Source organism: Platalea leucorodia (assembly GCF_965183815.1).
Source record: "Platalea leucorodia genome assembly, chromosome: W".
Taxonomy (NCBI): domain Eukaryota; kingdom Metazoa; phylum Chordata; class Aves; order Pelecaniformes; family Threskiornithidae; genus Platalea; species Platalea leucorodia.
In genome coordinates, this window is record NC_138859.1 from 28381840 (window position 1) to 28394239 (window position 12400).

The window sequence follows — 12400 nt, forward strand, 5'->3', positions numbered from 1 at the left end:
ATACAAGCCAGGATGCCATTGGCCCTCTTGGCCACCTGAGCACACTGCTGGCTCATGTTCAGGCAGCTGTCAACCAACACCCCCAGGTCCTTTTCAGCCAGGCAGCTCTCCAGCCACTCCTCCCCCAGCCTGTAGCGTTGCATGGGGTTGTTGTGACCCAAGGGCGGGACCCGGCACTTAGCCTTGTTGAACCTCATACAGTTGGCCTCGGCCCATCGATCTAGCCTGTCCAGATCCCTCTGTAGGGCCTTCCTACCCTCCAGCAGATCGACACTTCCACCCAACTTGGTGTTGTCTGCAAACTTCCTGAGGGTGCACTCGATCCCCTCATCCTGATCATTGATAAAGATATTGAACAGGACCGGCCCCAGTACTGAGCCCTGGGGAACACCACTCGTGACCGGCCGCCAACTGGATTTGACTCCATTCACCATCACTCTCTGGGCTCAGCCATCCAGCCAGTTTTTAACCCAGCGCAGAGTGCACTTATCCAAGCCGTGAGCAGCCAGCTTCTCCAGGAGAATGCTGTGGGAGACCGTGTCAAAGGCCTTGCTAAAGTCCAGGTAGACAACATCCACAGCCTTCCCCTCATCCACTAAGCGGGTCACCTTGTCATAGAAGGAGACCAGGTTAGTGAAGCAGGACCTCCCTTTCATAAACCCATGCTGGCTGAGCCTGATCCCCTGATTGTCCTGCACGTGCCACGTAATGGTACTCAAGATGATATGCATCATTACAGCAAAGCCAAAATTTCAGTATCACAACTAAATATTACACTTAAATAATTAAAGTGGTATTACTTTTAGGACGTGAGATACTTATGTGGTGATTTAAGTATATATATTTTTTTAAAGCAAAACATCTGCTGTAAATGCCCTTATGTTTCAAGCTGTAATTTATCTTCTAACAACAGGTGGAAAAATCAGTTGAGAGACTAAAGGCTTTTGCATGAGATCTAAGCCTGCAATTTATACTGTTTGATCAGAAGATGACTTAAAAATCCCCCATCACATACCTGTATACTTTCCTCAGTAGCAAGAACTTCTGCAGCTGGTACTGACTGAATAAACTGCATAAAGCCTGTGACAGAAGACAGAAAAAAAAAAGAAACTCCAGTGCATGGAACTCCCAAGCTCCTCTGTAACACGTTTATTAAAGGGCAACACTAACAGACACTTTCATTCTACTGCTTCTCATTGGTAAAAAAACATGTTTTGTCCCCATTTTCTGCCTTCAGTCATTTTAAAACAACTAGTCATTAACACCAAATTAGCTTGCAAAAGGTCTGTTGTTCCAAGTTTTCGTAAGAAGAGAAAGATAAATCAATGGCTTTCTAAATATTTATCCAGAACATATCTAAAAGCATAGTGAAGTTTGATTTTGTTTTGTCTTGTTTTTTCCCTGCACTTCATGCAAAGATCTATAAATAGAAGTGTTAAAAATTATTTGTCTGAGATTACACAGCAAGCTAGCAGCAAAGATAACACTACTGATTGTCACTCCAAAATCCAGACCGGGCTTCTTTTATGAAGATATTTGAGTCACCTATGGAATACTGTGGTCACTCAGGTTGTTTACTTCCATGACTTACATTGCAACAATATTTTTCTTACACATTTGAACTCCTTTTTAGAATGCTGTAATAAGCAAAACATCTCATGAAAATAGCGTGTCACAACAGTCTATGAACAGAGGGAGAAGATTCCTCCCAATACTGTATTTTTAGGAAATAAAAGTATTCATACCATGTTTTGTACTAGTTGCCAGCACTTTATAGGGTGTCAGCTTCAAATCCAGATTCTCTTTTCTTAACAGCTGGAAAAAAACAACACACAAAAAAGCAAAGATGAATGCAACAGAAAGCGGCTTCTATTTCCAAAAGGAATGTGTATTGGACATTGATCTCCACTGTTCTTCATTGAAATTAGTAATGAGTGAAAGCCTGTTTGCTTTTTTTTTTTTTTTTTTTTTTTTTTTCAAAAAATCTACACAGGATCATTCCCTGTCTATAAAGAAAAGAAAAAGCCAGCTAAAATCTGAGAACCCTGGAATGTATTAGCAACATAAGCTGCACCAACAGTTTTCAACAGTCTTGCTCTCAACAAGGAGAATCAAGAACATAGGACAAGGATTTGGATTAATAATTCTCACCTTATCCATGAGCGAAATAATCTGAAGAATAAGTTGATCTTGATGTAAATCATCACCATGCTTAGAAATTACAGGATATTTGCCTCTGTCTTCTGTCTTTAAGAATAACTGAGCAGGCATTAAGGCACTCTGGAAAAGGAAACTTATTCTACTAAGCTGTTTCACAGCAATGTTCATATTAACATGTTGCTACAGTGGAGTTCCAAAATATAAATCCTTGTTTACAGCACTGTAAATCAGAAGTGAATTAAGTATCAGGTCATAGGATTCAAGTATCAAATTCAGTTAGAAAAAGGTTTAGAATAGTCCCATTTGAATACCAACAGCATGGCAGCAAGCACCAGAAGTCTCTTCACGTTCCTCAAGTTTGGTAGAAAAGAAGCAATTCTAAAGCTTCTAAAAGCAGTTACTCACTATCTAGGACTCAACAGTTAGAACATGCCATTTCCACTTACCAAAAGTGTGATCTAGGCATGGTTAAAAAAAAAAATTAAAAAAATTAAATATATTTTTTATATATATCTATATCTATATATCTATATATAGATATAGATATATCTTAAGGCTTTCCTCCTTTTTTAGCAAGGAATGTGAAGGATACATTCCTCCCACGTCCCCCCACAGCAGCAGAAGAGGAAAGGACAGGATTCAAATTTTGTTTGTTTGCATGTAATGACAATCAACATAGAAGCACTATGCAAAAGGTCACAACAAAACAAGTTTAAACTGACCAGATCAAAGAGAGACACAATTATAGGGAAAACATCAAAGAAATGCTAGGGGCAAGACATCTTAAACAATTAATTGCTTCCTTAATCTATTTAGTAAAAGCAAAAATGCCTTTTTACATTATTGAGAAAGCCAATTTAATTGTTTGCAATTTCTCTGTATAAAATAGGTTGAAGGGGATCAATTACCCACATGAATGATTTTGTCTATTGCAACTGACCAAGTCACTTCCCTCAAAACAAAACAAAAAAAAAAAAAAAAATCAAGGATACAGTTTAATATTTGAGCTGTTAAATTAGATTTTCACATGCAATAAATGTTTCAAAATTATTAAGTTCCATCAATGAAGGAAAAATGATTTTTTTAAATAGTCTTACAAAAGCTGCCATATGATGTCCAAGAGCACTAAAAATTAGTCATTCTTCCCTCTTTGGGTTTGTTTGGTTTTTATCCCATAGCACAAACTGAGAGATTAAATGGAAATCTGTAACCTTTCAAAATCAGGAGGATCAAAGCCATCTCTGATTTTGAAACAAGTTAAATCTCATATTTTTGGTCCTAAATTTTCTACATTGCTACAGAAAACCAATATGTAGAAGACTATCTGACTTGAGTTTGTCCTGATCAAGTTAAGCTATTATTCTTGATAGGAAATATTTAGTTGCTGTTCCAGCAGTCTTTTTGTCAACATTCTTCCCCCGACCCTTAAATCTTATTCACTCTAAAAGTTGACTCAAGTTTGCAAAAACTTGTTTTCATAACGAGATCTTTCCAGTGTTGCCTCCAACCCGAGGTACAAGAGCATGGAATTGAAGCATACTCCTCAAAGAGACTAACTGGCATATAAAGAAGAAAGCAAAAGCTGGGAAACCAAGAGATGGTATGGTAGAAAATTATGCAAAAACATTCATCTCTGATTTTAAGTATACACATTATATCACAGTCAACAAGCAGCCTGTCAAAGTTTGAAACTACTGGGTATAACAAATTTGTGACCTAGTAGAGATGACGGATCAACACGAGTTGCCACAGCAGCTTGAACATTTTTTAATTGGCAGAGAATGCCTCCTGGACATAGGCCTGACTGGTAAAGCTCATTTTAGCCATCTTAAAATTAGATCACAGTCAACTATATGAGTTGAAAGTAAATTTATAAAGAGGTCCTACATCACTGGACACAGGTAATAGCTTACATTCCAGGCAATAACTTACATTCCAAGTAGTATAGGAAGCAAAATAACCCCAGCCATTTCAACAACATATTAACTGTTTATTAACTAGATTAAGGGCTGGCCATATGATGACAAGCAACTGCTACGGATTGGTTTAAGGACTTGCCAACCACAGGGATACAGGATTTACCTGTCAGCCCACTGCATGAAATGGACCATCTTATTTCTTTCCAGTCTCTACCAATTTAACAGTTTTATTTTGCAATGGAATAGACACATATACCTAGCTGAGATGCAGCACACCTGACTTGATTTGTATGATTTTGATCATAAGTGGTATTCCTGCAGAACACAGTCTAATTAAAGTTCAGAGAAATTCTGAACTAGGAAGCATACCTTCAGCTTGGGGACTTCATAAACTTTATGAACTGTATCAGTCTTATAAAAGCTGCTTTAAAGTTTGCACATTAACTTGAAAACAAAAATTTCACAAAGAAAATAAAGAGTTGTTTAACCACGTTAAGAGCACGTCACAGTTACATTTTGCCTCAACTATGTCAGCCCCTTTAAATCTTTCAACTGATGTTTCTAAGCTTAGGGCTCATAAGATTTGTTTGTATTTCAGCTATTCAGAAGATCTCACTTACCTTGAAGAGTGTGGCTTTTTCAGGGATTATCCCTTTAATTTTCACCTGAGGTTCCAGAGGAAGTGGAATAAGTTCCGTATCTGCTAAATTCATCTTTTTGTTATCTGCTAACAATGCTTGAAGCCTCTCATTCTAAAAGAATGAAAGAATAAAAACTTGTCTTTAAAAAAAAAAAAATTCATAAAACACATACTAGGTATATATGAACAGTAAAAAAAGTCTTTTAACAAAGGATATATTATTAGTAAATATCCAATTTAAATTCTTTACTCTTCCAAAGAATCAAGGTTTCACTCTTAAAATCCAGTGAAATAAAAATTCTCCATTTGCAGCAATCTGAATAAGAAAGCAGATATTCCATCTAGTCTGAGTATAGTCAAGCAATTTTATAAGTGCCAGATATAACAGTCTTACAAAAATTTATTTCTAAATTGCCTACACAAGTAGCAGGATGATTTATTTTCTATACCAGCATCAAATATTAGTCCTGTTTCAGAAACTTCATTCAAGTCTTCAGCTCTGATCCTTTAAATCCCTGAACTCAAGGAAATTCCCTACCACCAATGAACCAAATTGCCAACAGCTTGCATAGATCTGATTTCAGAGCTTGCTCCTACATTCCTACATCTGTAGTTACCAGAAATACAACACTAGTCAGTTTGAGTTCTTTACACTTGGTGTCCTATATAATAAAGGTTGAATATGTAAGAGTCTAGTCTTTTCCCCTACTGAATATAAACAGGCATAAACACAGACACACAACAAGGTAGCCCACTACTGTTGGGAATGCTTCTATTGGTTAATTGCTGCTAGCTAGATTTTAATCCAAAAATCAAAGCCGTGTGTTTCTTAGTTTTACAGAAACATCATGGCAATTATAAAAGAACATTTGACAGAACACTACCAATGTATTGAACAAGCAGGAAATACATTCTTATGAATTGAAAAATCATCCTCCTCTTTTAGTGATTATACCTTTATTACTGATACATAGCACATTCACAAAATTTCATAAAAACAATGCAATGCTTAAGTGTTTCATTTTCCCGCACAAATATATACCACAGATTTACAGAAAAAAGGTGAAAAAAATTATTACACTAAAAAAAATCCATACTTGTCCTGGTTTCAGCTGGGATAAAGCTCATTTTCTTCCTAGTAGCTGGTATAGGGCTGTGTTTTGGATTTAGGATGAGAATAGTGTTGATGATAACACACTGATGTTTTAGTTGTTGCTAAGTAGTGCTTACACTAGTCAAGGACTTTTCAGCTTCCCATGCTCTGCCAGGTGCATAAGAAGCTGGGAGGGGGCACAGCCAGGACAGCTGACCCAGGCTGGCCAAAGGGCTATTCCATACCGCATGACGTCATGCTCAGTATATAAACTGGGGGAGTTGGCCAGGGGGCAGCGATCACTGCTCGGGGACGAGCTGGGCATTGGTCAGCGGGTGGTGAGCAATTGTATAGCCTATCACTTGCTTTGTATATTGTTATTGTATTATTATTATTACTGCTATTACTATTCTATTTTATTTTATTTCAATTATTAAACTGTTCTTATCTCAACCCACGAGCTTTCTCACTTTCACCCTTCCAATTCTCTTCCCCATCCCACCAGGGGGTGGGGGAGTGAGCAAGTGGCTGCGTGGTGCTTAGTTGCTGGCTGGGCTTAAACCACGACAATACTTAAAAATACTGATGTGCGTCAGAGGAAAAGAAAATACATTAATAGAAATTCCTTTGGCATTCCTGCTTCCTCCTCATACCTGTCTGTCAAATTCACTTGAAATATTTTAACTAAGAAGGACAAAGCTTCTTAAAATGCACCTATGATAGAAATCCTTTTCCTCAAGATGCAACAGAGAACTTTCGGAGAAGGCAAAGCTCTGCTAAACACACACCTTATATAAGAATAGTTTTGTTGCTCTTGGAATAAATGAAACCTTACCGCTAGTCAAACTTCATTATCTATCCTGGCATAATTCTCACACCTCAATAACCTCTGCTCCTTTCCCATATCCCCTACAACTTGTTCGCTGTTATATCATCAACTATTCAATTATTCCCATATCTTCCTTTTGCCAAAATATCCTGAGATTTTTCTCAAGGGCCTCTTCTCTCTTTCATCTAAAAACTTTCAGAACACTTTTGAACTTTGACTCATCTAAACCTCTCCTAAGTTTGTTTAAAGTTTGCTAAAATTATTACAGGACAGGCAGACATCTGTTACAAACCTCAGTGCTAAGACTTTTTGTGAAAAGCTAACATTCCTGTTGTCAAATTCTAGCCAGAGATAAGTTTTCCAATCCTTTAGTTACCTTTTTCTTATGATTCCCACTTTCACGCTGCACCGCTTTCATTACATGAACCAGCCGATCTACAAATGTCTGCTGGGCTGCCAACAACGAACGCATAACTTTGACAGACTTATCACCCTAAGTGAATTAAGAGAAAAATAATTACAGAACAAAGAACCAATTTATCTAGAAATTATTCCTTTATTTATTAAAAGCCTTTGGGCTTTTAAGCCTTTTAAGCTTTTAAAAGCCTTTGGGCTTTGAATGAAGATCAATTTCCTGTCAATTTGAAAGGTATTTTCTGTAAAACACAATCAGAATCACTGTAGTTGGCAATCAATTATCTGACCTACCAGTGCACTTCAATTTGCATTAACAATTTCAGCAGTGAACAGTCATGCATGGCAAACCTATTCACACAGCCAAAGTAAGTTAGTAAGGATAAGCACATGGAACATTCTTATGAAGCGTAAGAATCAGATTTGAATAACATCTCTAAAATGGGAATTAATACGAAGCGTGAAATACACTAAAATCAGGAAAGACTGTACATCTGCTATAAATTATAGATTGCAATTTGCGAAAGTGTTTTGTTTTTGATCCCCCCCCCCCCCCCCCCCCCCCACTGGTCCAGCACCCTCTGCTGCTGATACACAGAACAACACTGTTTGTGAATTCAAAAGACAGATCTCTTGTCCTTGCAGTGCAAATTGAGACAAGTGCTTCCAATAAAGAAACAGTAAATAAAATAGTCTGATTACACAAGGCAGAGGATTTTAGAACCAGCATGTTACTAACAGGAACAAGCAATAAAACAGAGGAAAGTTCTCAATACTTGTTCTTTTCTTTTTCGGTAGTTTCTTTACCATAAACTCAAAATTCAAGCAAAAGTGGAAGCTTTTTTTAAAATTTCAATACATATGACATGAAAAACTGTCCTCCTTCTAGACACCTGTGCCTTTTTAAAGAATGACTATCCCAAAATACTATATTTCCTTACACAGAGGCATTACCTTCAGCAAAGCCTGACTAAATCTTCTCATCACATTTAAGTACATTTCATGAGTCTTTGGGTCTCTCTGCTGAGTGTCTTGGTTTTCACACTCCACTATTACATACCTGCAGCATAAAAACAACCCAAGTTATGCTCTACTCTGGTGCTACACAATTTGAGTGAAATACAGCAGCCCTGTATTATAGGCCTGAAACTAAAAATAAAAGTTGATCTTTGAATGAGATATCAACCAACAGGCAAACCCTTCAAAATTGCATAGTCAAATTCCCACTTGGATCAGGAGAGTCTATCAAAGTTTCTGAGGTCTTTCACTTACAGTGAAGTAGCATCACTCAAACAGGACAAGTCAGAAGTCCAAATCATATGAACACTCCAACCAAGTAGTACACATGGGAGGAGTGGGCATTCCACTGTGCTACTACCCTCTACATAACGTAGTGGCTGCAAACTTGCTATTGAAGTATACCTGCAAAAACAAGAAGAATCTCACCCTACCTGTTCCCTATTTTACCGTGAGCAATGGTGGAAGAGACAGTATTGGTCCTGAAGCAGCTCTACAGTCTACATTCCAAAATAAGTTTTCATTTCTAAAATTATGATTCAAGTACAAGATTTAAAAAGTAGAATTTGGAACAGTTATACTGAAAATTTAATTTATGCTAAGCAGCTGTTTGGAAAGCTTTTGTACTTATTTCAATTCACAGCACTAACAAACAAAAAGTAGCTATGCACAGGTGGTCTTCTTTCTGTTGACCAATATATCTCCTAGTATTACCCAGTAAAAACATATAAACCCACTACTAAAAAAGGAAGAAATTAGCAAGTCAGTTGATTTTCAAACACTGCATTTGAATTCAAAAGTGACTCCATACATTCAACAAACACGCTTGGACTTTACATTGACAGCTAGAATTACCCATTCCTTATGCACTTGTACAGAATCTCTTTGCAACTGAATGATTATGGGATAAGATTAGAGGTCTGTCATTTGCAGCTGATCAGATTTGACTAGTTTTATTTATAAATACACAATATACTATATACATTAAAATAAGGTATACGTAACTTATTCCATGAGTGTTATCTCAATGAAACCTATAACTAGAGATTACTTCTAGAACTTTGCAAATATATTGTTCTACACCATTCCCTCACTAAAATGACAAAATTAGATTGCAGTAATACATGTATAAAAATAAGCCCATATTTACAAAGTCTGTGCACCAAAACTTCAAGGAAAACAGGAAGTAATGAACTGAAACATGCCATTTTCATCTTCATTTCTGAAAAAGCCCTAGACAATTTCTCAAAGCTATCTTGAAACAAGGAGTAAGAGTAATACTTCATACTTGGATAGGTGTCTCATATATCCAAAGAAGAAATAGAAAAAAGCAGTAGCATTGACTTCTGTAGCCGCTGTTGAAATATAAGGATAGGATAGCTTTACAATGACAAGTGACTGAGCAAGGAATTTTGATTTTCAAGGGTTATTGTACTTGTTCCATTGATTATTTTAGGTGCATACTGTGTCTGGATAGTTGAAATCAGCAGCCAAGAGGATTTATGGCTACGTCAGCTCAAACACTAGCTGCAACATTTGTATTTTGTCACTGAAAACCTGAGATGTCTGGAAAGAAAACAAAGAATTAATTGACTAGGTTTTTTTGTTTGGGGTTTTTTTATTTTTTTTTAATCCTAAGACAAAAACTCCAGAGTTCCGGATGCTTTGAACTTTCTGTAGACTGAATGTCTGAGATATTGCCAAAATGTAAGTGCACAGTTTCTATCAATGTCACAGAAATAAGCTAAGCTACTAACACTTATCTTAAATGAAGAATATTTGATTAGGTCAAACATTTGGCTTCTACCCACATCAATTAGGCCTGCAATTATTTTAATCATTTAAATTTAACAGCACTTTTTTCTGAAGTCAAACATTATCTTTGGCCACCGCAATAGAAGTATGTACACTAAGGAACTGTAGTTAAGTCATGCACTTATATATTTTAAATTTAAGCTACTGAAAAAGCAATGAAATAATAAAACTTAAAAAGAGTCTCTCTCAGGGTAGGTTAGGATTCTTGTAAGAATTTTATAAGAACCGTTTACAAGGTTCACATCACATATCACACTGTGGTTCCTAATTCACAGCTTATCTGTGGTTAATATTCATAGCACATTAACACATGATAATGTGCATTAGTATTTCTAATTATTAGATACATCTACAAAGGATACAAATGAGAATCCTTTGACTTCAGTTTAGCCATGTAAAAGGCATCTAAGCTCTCTATTTTAAAATACGTGTGTATATACAAGTAAATAGCTGTATGTTGTGTGCATGCATATACATATATACGCTAACATATACACACACACTTTCACAGACTACAGCTCTGTCCACCTCATTTTCTTCAAATGAGATAATTCTATGTGCAAATGCTTACTCAGAAGGCATGCAGATGACTAGTTTAGGCATCTAATTTAATTCTTAAACCACTGAAGTGAGACAAGATCCTTGGGTGAGTAATCTTACCGCTCCACTATCTAGATGAACTATTCACAACTAAAGTTCCCCCTTAAGAAAGCATGCACCTGCAATGACATTTTGTTTGTGCTCACAGCATAACCACAAGTGGAATCTAAAAAATAATTACATTAGCACAAAAAAAAAAAAAAAAATAGTGCTTTATGAACCTTCATAAAGTATACTCTTGATTAATACTAAAATGCATAACCTTACTATTCTAGCCAACACTGTCAAAAGCTATAAACACAAACCAAACAGAAAAGCAGAGCAGAAGATGAACTTTATCTCCTTCCCACTACCATAAACAAATTGAATGATAACTTATAAACTATAGTTAGGCTTTTTTTTTTTTAACACTGTACTTAATGCCCTACAAATCACCTTCCTTTGTCTAACAGTAAAGCACATTTGTACATTTTAAAAACCAGCACCCTGCTTTTACTAATTATTCTGTTCAAATGCATATTGTTTTAAGTCTACTACTTCATCCTGACAGAAATTGAGATTCTCAAGACAGGTCATCTTTTGCTGTGCATCCTTCTGGGCATTATAGCTTTGTTTCCAATTAGACATTGATACAGTATAAATAAATAGTTTCTAACATACCAGTATAAGTAGTTTGCCGACGTAGAATTTTTGCATGCTTGTGAAATCAAGAAAGTGCAAAGGTCTTGCTGGAAGGGATTTAAGAAAAGTAAAATTGAGTTATAAAGAAGTCTAAGCACCTGAGAGAGAGACAAAGTTAAGGAAAAACCCCAAATAATTGCAGGGAGTTTCGAGAGATACATTCCCTTCTAAAATCTGAATCCAATCCAACCTAATATTTAAATCTTATTAGTTTTAATATTACTCCAAATCCAGCAATAACACTACAAGTAAAAAAAGGTCTGCTACTACAGTAATATATTTACCAACATGTCAAAAGTACATGATGTTCTCCAACAATAAACCTTTAAGGTAAAGTTTCTATTTACAATATATTACACTTTCCTCCTATGCAATTATCCCTTGCTGTAAGATTCAACCCTGAAAGGGATTTGCTACCCTGTTTTGCATCCAGAAGATCTAAAACTCATTATGTTAAAATGTACAACATCTTAAAGAAAAAAAAAAAAAAAAAAAACCACCGTAGAGGATACACAGCATTTAGCTGCTTTTTCAAGGTTTAATATTCCAACTAACACAAAATTTGTGTATCTTTACTGATATGCTCAATTTGAGGCTTATTTTCTATGCAGTATTGAGACCCAAAAAGGAAGATTTACAACAGGGAATGGATCTTTAGTTCAAAGACCAATTAACTGCACATCAGATTAAAATCAGACTCCCTCAAACTGCCTTTACCTTTTATCTTTCCCTCCCTCCAGTCCCATTTTTATTACTCTTCTACTTGTAGTATAAATTAAGTATAATTCTTGGCAGATGTAAATCACCACAGTGCCTCACTTAGGTCCAAAAAGATGACACCCACACCAAAGAATACAGCTAAAGGAAGAACAGACTGCAGAGATTAAAACATTTACATAACTCTTTTCCATTAAAAAAACTGCTTTAAAACACCTCAAACACATGCAATTATCAGTATCTAATCAGCACGCGATAGCCTTTGCAGTAATTTTCTCCTTTAAACAGAGTACTTGGATTTTATGAAGAATTCAATGCCCGGTCGCCCAATTTTGTATAGTGTGACCATGTACATAAAACAGATGGCCTGTAAAAAAAATTCAGTTAAGCTATTGCTATTTTCTTAGCATTTAGTTTTTTGAGCACTTGAAGTATTCAGCAAGATACAGTAGAAAGATTCAAATATTCACAAACAAAACCTAAAAGCAGTACTAGGTCACTAAAAAGCCTCAAGT

General features: G+C 36.1%; 1 protein-coding gene across 1 annotated transcript in view; it reads right to left on the reverse strand.

Moving 5' to 3' along the window:
* LOC309601922 (phosphatidylinositol 3-kinase catalytic subunit type 3-like) overlaps nucleotides 1-12400 on the reverse strand; it is a 91604-nt gene that overhangs the window by 43317 nt on the left and 35887 nt on the right. The window contains exons 13-19 of the mRNA XM_082335180.1: nucleotides 11148-11215; nucleotides 8010-8115; nucleotides 7018-7134; nucleotides 4700-4831; nucleotides 2152-2280; nucleotides 1746-1815; nucleotides 1016-1080 (exon numbers count right to left, since the gene is read on the reverse strand). Of these exons, the coding sequence (XP_082191306.1) occupies nucleotides 1016-1080; nucleotides 1746-1815; nucleotides 2152-2280; nucleotides 4700-4831; nucleotides 7018-7134; nucleotides 8010-8115; nucleotides 11148-11215 (687 nt within the window). The remainder of the gene's footprint in view (nucleotides 1-1015; nucleotides 1081-1745; nucleotides 1816-2151; nucleotides 2281-4699; nucleotides 4832-7017; nucleotides 7135-8009; nucleotides 8116-11147; nucleotides 11216-12400) is intronic.